The sequence below is a fragment of the Alternaria atra genome, assembly GCF_907166805.1.
Source record: "Alternaria atra isolate CS162 genome assembly, contig: 24, whole genome shotgun sequence".
NCBI classification, from domain to species: domain Eukaryota; kingdom Fungi; phylum Ascomycota; class Dothideomycetes; order Pleosporales; family Pleosporaceae; genus Alternaria; species Alternaria atra.
The window spans coordinates 297,946-309,852 of record NW_025091322.1 but is presented as its reverse complement, the minus strand read 5'-3'; the positions used below and the strand labels follow the sequence as shown (position 1 = coordinate 309,852).

At 47.9% G+C, this 11,907-nt stretch overlaps 1 protein-coding gene across 1 annotated transcript; it reads left to right on the top strand.

The window, feature by feature from the left end:
- Window positions 1-4,794: 4,794 nt before the first annotated feature.
- Window positions 4,795-5,181, top strand: ALTATR162_LOCUS5022 (uncharacterized protein; the record flags this gene model as incomplete). The annotated part of the gene is made up of 1 exon (XM_043312638.1): window positions 4,795-5,181. One exon carries the CDS (start codon window positions 4,795-4,797, stop codon window positions 5,179-5,181), a length of 387 nt encoding a protein of 128 aa, XP_043168573.1.
- Between the last annotated feature and the right edge of the window lie 6,726 nt (window positions 5,182-11,907).

The window sequence follows — 11,907 nt, the reverse complement described above, 5'->3', positions numbered from 1 at the left end:
AGAGACTTAATTGACAACTGGAGTTGATGGTAGGTTATCTTGCGTGCAATGCTCGGCCTACTTATACACCTGTTGGTACATGGGTCTCTATCAACCTAACCGTATATCGGACGATGTACGCTCGAGGGATTATTGTGAAGCAGGACCGATGCACTGAACAGCAGGATCAGTGGCCCACACCTTGTGGTCGCCGACTGATCGTATACCTTGATGAACGATGCAAGAGATACTGTACAATGGAGATACAGTACTAGGTCAAAAGTTTCGCTCGCCAAGGGCCGATCGGCCGCAACACCACACTTTTGCAAATGCTCTTTTTAGTGATAACTCCACCAAAATCGCATAGTTTTAAATGTTTAAAGCGCGGGATTATATTGTTAATAGCTAATACTTCGTTTGCCAACCTCTAGCTTTAATATAAGCTTTAATGCGGCGTGGCATAGCCATAATAAGGGCGCGGATTAAGCTGCCGGGGATGGCCCGCCAGCACTTTTTCAGCGCGTTGCAGAACCCATCCCACTCCTCTTCTGCCCTTATAATGTTGTTATACTGCGGGTACTGAGTGAATACAAGCTTCTTAAGGTGCCACCAGAGGTGCTCGATTGGGTTAAGGTCTGTTGAGTATGGTGGCCATCCGATCGCATGAATGTGGTGAGTTTCCATGAAGCTTGCCACCGCGCGCGCGGTGTGTATGCTCGCGTTGTCATGCATGAATAGCTGGGAATCTCTCCAATGAGGCAGAAGACCTTGCTGCAACGCTTGTATGTAGCTTTGGGCGCTGTACCCACCGTGGGGAGCATCAAGATCTCGCTGCATTACGATGAGATCACTCCGTCGAGGTTGCCCGCGTTCATCGAGCCATATAGCCGCCCACACCATTTGCGCAGGCTTGCGCGCAGTCGACAGCTCCGTAAGCATCCTTGTCTTCCATTTCTCATCGTCGTAGCGAAAGCACCACTCAGTTGTGTGGCCTGAGCCCTTCTGAATAGAGCACTCGTCAGAGAATTTAAGTATGCGGCGATGCCACGGGTAGCCGCGATACTCACGAGCGAACAACAAGCGTGCGCGCGCACGTCGTAGGGTAAGCTTTGGACGCTTTTTGCAGCGTACGTGTAGTAAACTAGTCTTTTTTATAACCCGATAGAGTGTAGAGCGGCTAGGTGGCTTTAATAGGGTGCCATCGGGTAGGTAGACTTGAGCGATTTCAGCGAGTTCTGCGTAGGTTATCTTGGGATTTTTTCTGACAGCGCGATACACCAGCTTGCGCGCATGCCTCGAAAGTATTTGCGGACGCCCGCTACGAGGTTTGTCTTGTGTTGTGCCTGTTGTGGTTGCTTTTGCGCGGAGGCGTCGTATAGTTGATTCCGCGCGACTACACGCGTTCGCCACCTCACTGGCCGTACAACCAGCATTTAGCATACCGATGGCAATATTGCGCTCAGCAGGACTCATATTTGGGCCACGGCGCACATTTCGTGATAGCTCACGTCCAAAAATACGCGGTGTAGACATAGTTGTAGTGGGTTGAAGTTGAGTTGTAAGTGTGGTGGGGGAAAATTATTACGCTAGTGTGGGCGAAACTTTTGACGCGTCGCTGTATGATGACTATAGGGTTAGTATCTGCTCTGTAAGGAACCTTTTCAAGTAGTGCTGACGACAGCAGCTGCTCTATAAGCAACCTTTCCACTTAGGGCAATTGAGCAGTGCTAAGCTCACATCTCAACGCCAAGCTACGGCACATTCTAATTAAGGTAAAGCTTCTGTTGAGCACTACCGTGTGTAGGACGGTATAACATCAAATTGTCGTTATGCTTGATATCCGCGGTGAAATGCTCAATTAAGTAGTTCTTTACTACATGTGCCGTTTCACTCTTGCGGGTAGGCGGGTAAATGGGGTCAATCCAAAATATCATCTTTTCGCAATAACTCCGCCAGCTGTCACGGCGCTGACCTGGATAGCCAATTAGAGCGCGCCAAGCTGCTAAGCGAGCAGCTGCGCGATCACTGAAATTCCTGCGCGAACGCGCCCCGTCGTACGCTCCTTGAGCTACGTCCCTGTCTTTAGCCTGACCCCGTACTGTCAGCCTTACGTAGTGAATACATACTGTTCGCGTGCACCTACCTACCCCGCCTGTAAGCCCCGTGACACCAGCGCCAGTCCAATTTAGAAAATAGCTAGCTTATTTTGAAGCTCTTTTATTATCGTTGCGGAAACATATGGCCCCCCTTGCTAAATCACGTGAATATCCTAGTCGATTACTAGTAGTAATCGTCACCAAAAGCAGAGTGAATGTTCACGATTGGTCATGGTTAGGGTAGAGTAGCATGTAGGGCTTTAAGTAGACGTTTTGGAGACTTTTTAGAGGCCTGTATAGGTGAATACAGTGTAGTAGTGAGCTTTTAGGAAGTTGTAGAGCGTATTAGTGGGCGTTTAGGAGGTTGTAACAGGTGTAGGATACCTCAGGGGTAGGGGTAGGTAGAGGCGGGGTAGTGAAGGTTTAGGACGGCGTGAAAGCTTACAGGGGTTCTTAATAAGATAATCGGTCCTAAAGCGGCGTACTAGGGTGAATGTAGGGCATGCAGGAGTCTCCGGATGTGCCGGAGACATGGGAGGAAAGCTAAATCGCTAGGTGTATACGGTTTTGCAGTACCCACCCACATTTCTCAATACCCATCTACATTCCACCTGATGTTTCTCTCCCTACAGCAGCGACGAGGCGTTGATTGAAGTTGGTTTCGGCAACGGTGAAGGTGTGGGATCAATTTGAATTATTAGGGAGACGAACTACGCTTATACATAATAGTTAATATGCCCACCACGTCGTCGCGGCGTCGTACGCTTACCCAGAAAGCTCGTGAGGAGCAGGAAAGACGCCAGAAGCGTAGTAAGAGACGTCGTAGGATCATGGAGATCTCCGATATAAGCAGTGAACGTTCAGCGACGCCCTCTACTCCTTCACAGCCGTATCAGGACCTCTCCCAGCCAGGTGCTAGAGCTCAGCTAGTAGATGAAGACAGCGGAAGCGATACTGTAGCTGATGAAGAGATCTACGACGACGACAACCGGCAAGACTCAGCTCTTAGCAGCTTTTCTGGAGGTATCTTCGTCGGAGATCGCTCAAGCCCAGCTATACAGGACGCCCAGAACGCTCCTAGAGTGAATTACATGAGTCGTTGGCGTGTATTCACTGGAAGGGAGGCTCTCGGCCGCCAGGAGACTTCAGCGCAGCACTCTAAGAAGGTTACCTTGGCCACCATTATGAGCTGGGCAGAAGCTCGAATTGCGGAGCAGCTACCAATGGTGTATACGATTACGAGACTCACTGCATCAATATACTTCCAGAAGCAATTAAAGCAATCGTTCTGGGTACAATCCCTTAGCAAAGGAGACAACCAAGCGTTCAACCAGTTCCTGGGGCTTCTGCAGAAGAAGAGAGAGGAGAGAGACAGAGCCAGGGGGTCTCCAAAGACGATATGGGTCGACTTTGACCTCTACGTAGAGCCAGCAGACCGCAGCTTCGGCTTAGGGCGTCAAGGCAATCTTTCTGGTACTGGTCGCAACCCAACTGAACGTCAGTTGCTTCAATTACCGACTACTGCAGCTGAGCTTCTTGCTACAGAAAGGCAGGTTACAGAGGTAATTGCGAAGTGGAGATGTGAGCATCAGGGCTGTTCGAATTACTCCTATACTTGCTGGGTTGCTGGTCTTGAACCCGATGAAAGAGGCCCTGGAAGAGTAGAGAACCATTACCCAGTACCCAAAGGAGTACTTGATATATGGAATCGGGAGATTCGAAGAGGTGTTTCTACAGCACAAGACCCGTCAGAGAACCTTAGGACTCTCCTCCGTCAAGAGAGAGAGCGTCGGAGAAGTGGAAGGAGAGATAACAACAACAACACGGAGATCCTAAGTGAAGTAAGTTCAACATTAAGAGAGCTTGCGAGACTCTACGGCGCTAAAGCCCAGGCAGACCTTGCTGCCGCTGCTCCACCAGCTGAACACGTACCGTTTGGAGGCTCTCATTTCCCTCTTCGCGTTGCCCAGGCCTTCTTCCAGTGGTGGTACGACCATGAGGAGAAGGAGGATATTAAAGACCGTATCGCTTTGATTGGAAACCGAGCTGTAGAGGAGAAGATCTCAGTTGACGACCTCCGTGGGTTAACTGTGAGGGACTGGAATCGCAAGTTCCAGCAACCCCTGGCGTGTCTCCTTCGAATGAGGCAGCAATTAGAGGTCTTTGTTAAGGAACCGCTGTGGGAGACGTATATAAACGATGCTAGAGGCTGGGATTATAGTGTATTTGAGCCTGAGGTGTTAGAGCAGCTTGCCCAGGACGCTAGTCTCTTTATTTTAGACTTAACATAAAGTTCAGGGGCTTTTCTCGCAAAATAGCGTTGGTTTTACGCATTCTACTTATGCAAATCTTGAGATTCTAGTCCTAAATCCAAGGCGCTGAGTCATAACATATTTCTTGTGAAGAATCCCGACTTTAGAAGCGATTAGATACTGTTAAGGGGTCAACTCAAAGACAACCCACATCTGATCAACAAGTGCGGCTACACACTTGCTGTCATTAAGGAGACACTGCGACTCTGGCCTCCGGCATCCAGTATCCGTACCGGACGCAACGATTACTTCATCAAAGATCCGGCAACCGGTGTTATGCTTCCAACTGATGGACTGGTATGTATAACTCCTAGCTCAACCCTGACTTGCCTCCAGCATCCCGCTTCACATCCAGGATCTAGGATTGTTGCTGATTGCTAGCTCATCAGAATGTATGGACTCCGTCAATGTGCATCCATCGTAGCACTCGCTATTGGGGCCCCGATGTAGACGAATTCAAGCCTGAACGCTTCCTACCCGAAAACGCAGACGAGCTTCATGCTAATGCATGGCGACCATTCGAAAGGGGACCAAGGAACTGTATCGGTCAAGAGCTGGCTCTCATTGAGATGAAGGTCGTACTCGCGATGACAATACGAGAGTTCGAAGTTAGATCTGTCTTCGAAGAGCTTGAGACGCTTAGTACAGACGGAACGTTGTGGGCAAAAGAAGCGAGCTTCCGCAAAGGACCACAAGAGGCCTTTGGTGATCCGATGTATCAAGTTTTGCTTGCGGCTGGAAAACCACGGGAGGGTCACCCAGTGAGGGTCAACAGGAGGAAAATGGACATCTGAAAAAGGTATAGCTATCGAATAAGAAAGGCCATGCATTGTGATATAAGGAGACCCCAAATTCTTAGTTTAGTAATTCAACAAAATAAATTTGCCCTCACGCAAGTAGCGGTCTTCGTCAATAGTAGTTGGAGAATGACAATTTTCCAGGCTTTGCTAGGGAACCTCGCCGGTGGCCATTGTTACAACTATCAAGATGCACTCGTAGGTATTGTCAGATTCAGGGGCGGCTATGATGCAATCGACAAAGACTACCATCGGATCACCTTGACATGGTATGTGTTTTGCCCGACTTCGACTTCAGATCAAACCACGCCATAATGCTAGCCCGCGAGCGGGGAAGATCATGTAGGTTGTTTCTCACAAGATATCCCGCCTATCATTTCTATGCCACTTCAGTGGGGGTCTGACTCCATATCTCCCCCGAACTCCCCACGACCGCATAGCCCTATATCCTTAGTCTGGAAGCAACAACTTCCAATGCAACCGGACAGGATTACGATATTGGACGGCATTATGCATCTCATCTCACTTGATCGTGTATTGAACCAAGTACAGTTGCTATTGTCTATCACCAGTGACAGCTGGATGGAGCCAACTGCGTATCGTCTCTTGTCCATACGACCGTTACAGCATGGAAATAATCGTGGACAGGTAATCGAAAAAGTGCCGGCTTGGCACTCTAATATTTTTGCCACCCATCTGGAGGCTACTGGGACGGTCCATTGTCTAGACAGCAGCATTATCTCGCATACTGCAGCTTGTTCTTAATGACGGGTATTGTCGAATGGAATAAGCTCAAGCCATTACTTGTTTGGGTGCTGTACTTCGCCGCGATCGAGACAGACGATCTAACGGAACGGGTTTATTACGTCTCTATGCTGGCAGTCCTTGTGAGTAGCATGCAGCGGCAGAATTTAGACGTAATTATGCTGGTTATCAAAAGTGTTTTTGGCAACGATGAGCTAATTCGAGACGTCGTAATGCAGATCGTGAAGCAAAATCCTGTGGATACTACGAGATCAGTTGATACTCCACCAAGATTTTTGAAAGGTTTTCCGGTTTAATTGACAAAAGCTAGATTATATTAGGAAAGAAGACGCCCCTGTCGCTACATACACTGATAAGCTTGATATATATGCAGATGACTTAAGGATTAGGTGAAGACAGGTCCACTTTCTTGGATTGATATCCTGAATTAGTTCGATAGCTTATTTGGTTCTTGAGGTTCTCACTTTTGACAAGTATAAACGTTCCTATGAGACTGGTGCCGCGTAAGGAATTTTCTCCACGTGCTTGCGCAACATATGGGCAAAATTGTGCTCGTTGAAGTGTTATTTCTCGAAATGTGGTCGAAAATGGATGTTTTGGTGTCGCTATTGAAAGTATTCGGAGACAATTTCTTAGTCCAACTGGGACGTTGCATTGCCACACAGATGTAGCGGAATTTGGTCATCCAAGAATGTGCGCATACACCATGTGCATAATACGATAGTGTATGCTGAGTCAAGATTAGTGATTCTAGTTCCAGAACCAACTGAATTAGGAAAGTGGGGACTAGAAAATTGACTGCACAGATTCACCAGGCACCGAGCCGAGGCAGGCCGCTAGTGCATTTCTAAGTAGGAACACATTCAAAACCCGGCCGTCCACTCTTGGACGAACGTGTTTCTTTGTTCAGATTTTATCCAGATACTTTCCCTGCGTATCCATTGCCACTCGTGGGTTTTTGAAATGGCCCAATCCGAACCAAAAAGCTTTCTGGAATCTTTGGCGTTCAAAGAGCTCGGAAATGGCGAATTTGAGACTGTACATCCACCGCAACGAATGGGTAACCCACTAAACATAGCATATGGAGGCTACGCACTAGCCACAGCGTGTAAATCAGCCTGTCTTTCCGTTCCTGAGGGATACCACCTATATTCGATGCTCGGCAATTACCTTAGCCCTGCATTCACCAATCGACCAATGCGCGCAAGCATACGGGCAATCAGGCAAACACGCACATTCGCAACCCGACAAGTTGAAGTAAGCCAGAAGCAAGACGACGGCAACTTGCGAGTGTGCCTGATAGCGGTGGCCGATTTTCAGACAAAAGAGAAGGGGACGTTACTAGAGTACTCAAAACCCCCAAGCAAGAAATACAGTCATTACAAAGACCTACCCACACAGCAAGAAGTGCATCGAAGGCTTCTTGATCAAGGCAAAATATCAAAATGGCTCCTCGATGCGCACGCCCAAGGCTTCAGCGTTGTAGACAATATCTATGATATGCGACCTTGTCCAGAAGGCATCTTCGCTCAAAACCTCTACGGCATGGCAAAATATCTCCCAACCACGCAAGACGCTCTGCCTTTACCTTCCCGCACAACAGCAGACTGGTTTCGGTGCCAGGAACCCCTCTTCACCGCCATCGACCATGCCACCAACCTCGCATTCTTCAGCGATACAGCGATTAGTTTTGCACCGCTAAGTTTCAGTCACATGTGGTATGACGACTGTGGGGCGTGCTCGAGCTTGGACTTTGCGTTGAGGTTCTTTAGGAGCGCGGATGTGATGGATCTCAATCAGTGGCACTTAAGGGAGCTGAAGACGTATGCAGGGAGTGAAGGAAGGACGTACAGTGAGAGTTGGATTTGGGATGAGAAGGGGAGGGCAGTAGCGTGCATGAGTCAGCAGAGTATACTGAGGGTGAAAGAGGAGAAGAAGACGCTGGAGCAGGAGAAGCTTTAGTGTATAAGTACATGGTGGAGAGAAAGAAATTATTGGGGACACAATTGCAACTTTAGAATTTGTAGGAAACGTTGGAAGCAAAGGAGCCTTAGCTGATCTAAGTTTGTGCTGCAAGCAAAGATGTTGACTCTGACCATTGTATTAACCCAGTACTGACTTGCTCTATGCCACTGGACATCTTGATGACTTAGAGTCTCTACGTGATAAGGACAAGAAAGGAATTTTGCTGACCAAAATGTTTTCGTAGGAGGAAAGCTGGTCATCTGCCGCCCATTTTGTTACGTTACCGTTATACCGAACCATAGCAGATTCCTCATTCCCCATTCTTCTCTTGATGTTGTGCTCAATATCTCTTCTGATAGATTTTTTCGTTGTTATAGGATTTATTCCGGAGCTGTGGTAATGTATTTGCTTTATTATGTTTTCAAGCTATAACACAGAGCCGAACTGGCGAAGGTGTCGCCGTAGTGAACCCAGCGTGCAGAATGGAAGAAGCTATACTAACAGTAACAAGGCCTTGATAGGCTTGATGATAAATGCCGCATGAGTCGGTTTCTTTTTCGCTTGGCCCATCAGCGCGCACTCCGCTGCACGTTCGCGGTATGAACCCTGCGTAACGCCAAGTCGGCTACTATAACAGCGCTTAGATCCAGTTAAAAGACAGGAACTCATGATGGCATACAACCTAAGTCCGCTTTTTGATTCACACCTTTTACTTCGTGTGCTTTGACTAAATAGATAGAATCTTGCCTTCTTGTGCACTCAATTACAGCTGATCTTAAGACTTGCTAAATTACGCTTTCGCCACGTCGCTTGCATTTTCGGATTGTTACTCGATAGGACCTGTAAAGCACTGGCAACTGGTTAGTTACAGTGCATCTAGGCTGGTCACCCAGGCTTGCTCTGCAGACCACTGGGGTATCAGGATTTCATACAGTATTACTTGAACATGATCTGTCGTCGTATGGCACGGAATGGTGTACCTTATTTTTGTCAGTTAGCATTAGCTTGTCTCATCCATGATCATCTTTGTACTGCGAAGAGATGGCTTACATGGTCAAGTCGCACGAGTCGTAATTCGCGTTCAATGTCCTTCCTAAGCCTAGGCTTAGACGGTCTAGGCGCGTCTGCCTGTTCGATGTGTCCTTCCTAAAAATCGCCCATTCATTCATCCCGCCTCAGCTATCCGCTACAACCTTACAGCTACTTGCCTTTGGGTCTTTCGATTGCTGCTGTTACATACACGACACGCTCCGCGGTGCAACATTCAGGATCCAGCGAGTCGACCATTTCCTAACGACTGTCAACTGCTGAGTGCTAGCCCCGTCGCGTGGGACCATGTCGCACAGTGAAGATGGTGTGGTGCTTCAAGAAATAGGCCTTGCGCTATCTCTCTTTCAAATTGCACTCCCACTTTCCGAGATGATCCTCTAGCGAAACAAGGGTCAGGCGGGAAAGCGAGAGCGAGCGTAGCGTCTCTTTGTGAGCGGATAGAAACTTAATGAGCGTGCTCTTGTATGTTTTGATCTCAAATCCAATGATTCGTTTTCTTTTTCTATGGCGAACGACGAAATAGATAGTCAAGCAGCGGAGTAGAGTTCCGCGCAATCGTGCTCCGAGTGCAGAATTTCATCTACGAGTCTTGAGACCACTAGACGTAGCTGTATAAGACTTTGCGTTGAGAATAGGACGCAAGACATGTATTGTGCAAGTGGCCTGCTCAAGCGCATGTCCGATTTATGCAAGATCCTACAAAACCTCACGCTACTGTAACATGCAACAAGGTGAGACACTCATCCTACCGCGTGCTGCAAAGATCTATAGGATACCTAAGACAGACTTGGGAACAATCAAGACACTAGCGGTTTTGTTTCCTAATTAAGCATGTCTCAGATCACTCCAAGGTTCTGTGCCACCCTATATTAGGAAACAAAACCGCTAGTGTCTTGATTGTTCCCAAGTCTGACCTAAGAGGACGCGTACTCGACGGGATCACAGGTTTCAAGACAGGTATCTTCGAAAGAAAGAGTAGGACATGATCTTTAAGCTTGCGCTCGTCCACGATGTGTGAGAAATTTAGCTCGAGCTTGAAAGTGTCAAAGTTATAGCCCACTCTGCTTGCTGAGTGTCATAAGAAGCCAGTTGGCAAGACTTCAGCCACAAAGATGAGCTCGAAATCACTTCCAATCAAATGAACGACTATAGTAGAGCCCTTGTTGAAGACAAGAGGTAATGGGAGGCTGTTCCCAGCTTGTAGAGAACACGGAAGGCATTCATGGTATCCAGGATAGAGAGACCTACAACTTTGACGAGGCTGGCTTCATTATCGGCGTGATACAGACTGGGGTAGTAGTTACAGAACTTCAGGGAGATAGAACGATTACGTGAAGGTATATCGGAATGTAGGGGGTTTACAAGCAGATGCAAGTATGCACAGGCAGCTTCACCTGCACAGGGTGTTAGCCTTGCGACGTTTGTGGTGATGTATGGCGTTATAGCTAAGTGTTCAAAGACTTTGGAGCGTATCGCACCGTTTCAACCTAGAGGGTGTTTCGAGAGTAAGCCAGTTCATGGACTGGGCGATGGAGATAGCGACGCTTGAGCTGGTATTACTCCAACCAAAAAAGGATAGTTGCCGAGAGAGGATACACATACTGCATGGGCTTAGAGCAATAAGCAAAGTGCAGCTAGTGATAGAGTTCGTGCAGTTATATAGTTAGACTTGTAGAGGTCTTATAGTCGTACGCTTGAGTAAGTTATGTCCGGTACTAGGTCGTCATCATTGTATAGGAAGGCAAAGGCTTGCTCGTTGTCAAAGCCTTGAATGAAGAGTGACGATCGGAGAAAGATCGAAGCACGTTTGCGATTCACGATACATGATGAGGAAAGTATATGAGCGCAATACGGAGATGCCGCGACTATGCAGAGCTAATGTGACGCTGTTTACTAATTCTCTATCTGTACAAACCTAATACGCCAATTTATAGAAGGTATTCCCCAGTTGCAGCAATGTAGTAGCAAGGTAAGCCTGCCTTCTCGGACTTTGCTTGCGTCGTCAAGGAAGAGTAGCCCTGATCCTATCATAGTAGCAACCTACCGCTACCCATCAACCTCTGTCCATACCGCGTTCGCACTACCCGAGCCTATCTGAGAACCACCCGTCTGACGCGCATAAGGCCAGCGATGGGCCGCGAAGCCGACAACGCCGCACGCACTGCGACGTAAGAGTACTTGTAAGGATCGCAGGGGTGGTAGACTAAGGTTGGTCACGGGCATGCAAAGACTAGATGGCGACAGCCGCTACAACGCGCTTAGGTCTGTATATTTTTTCTCTTTAGCGTTATACACAAGATTGTGTTATACCAGTCCAATATCTCTTCAGTCCTCTCCTAGCCTGCGCCTTCGGTATCGCATGCGCACTTCGCATGCGCATTAAAACTATTATATCCTGGGTCTAGGAGCTACATGAAATATATGCATATGTGGTTCGATTGACTCCGACGGAAGTCTCCTTCATCCCTTGTGAGACGGCTAAGCCGGATGTTCATGGTTTCCAAGTGGGAAGGTACAAGAATACTGGCGCCGACCTTAAGTACAGAAAATGGTTCCCAAAGCCTCTCAATGATGTTTGGTCAATCATTATGTCTGACGAAGAGGATCACTCTCACTCAAGCAGGAATCTGTCCCACGCGTTCAGTGACAAGGTGTTGAGGCTGAGGCAACAGGAGGCTCTCTTCTAGAGCTACGTGGACCTCTCGGTTGATGGACTGTGGAAGCAGGCTCAGGAGAAAAAGAAAATTGGAACCATGCGCTGACACAACTATACGACCCTGGATGTAAGCGCCGATCTATCATGCCGACAGCCACTGCACTGCCCTCGCAACGACTAGTACCACGATTGGATCAACACGACTTCGCATTGGTCGATGCCGTCAAACTAATCGCGATCCGCATTAATCATATTGTCTAGAGATTCAATGGAAGACGAAAAGCAAT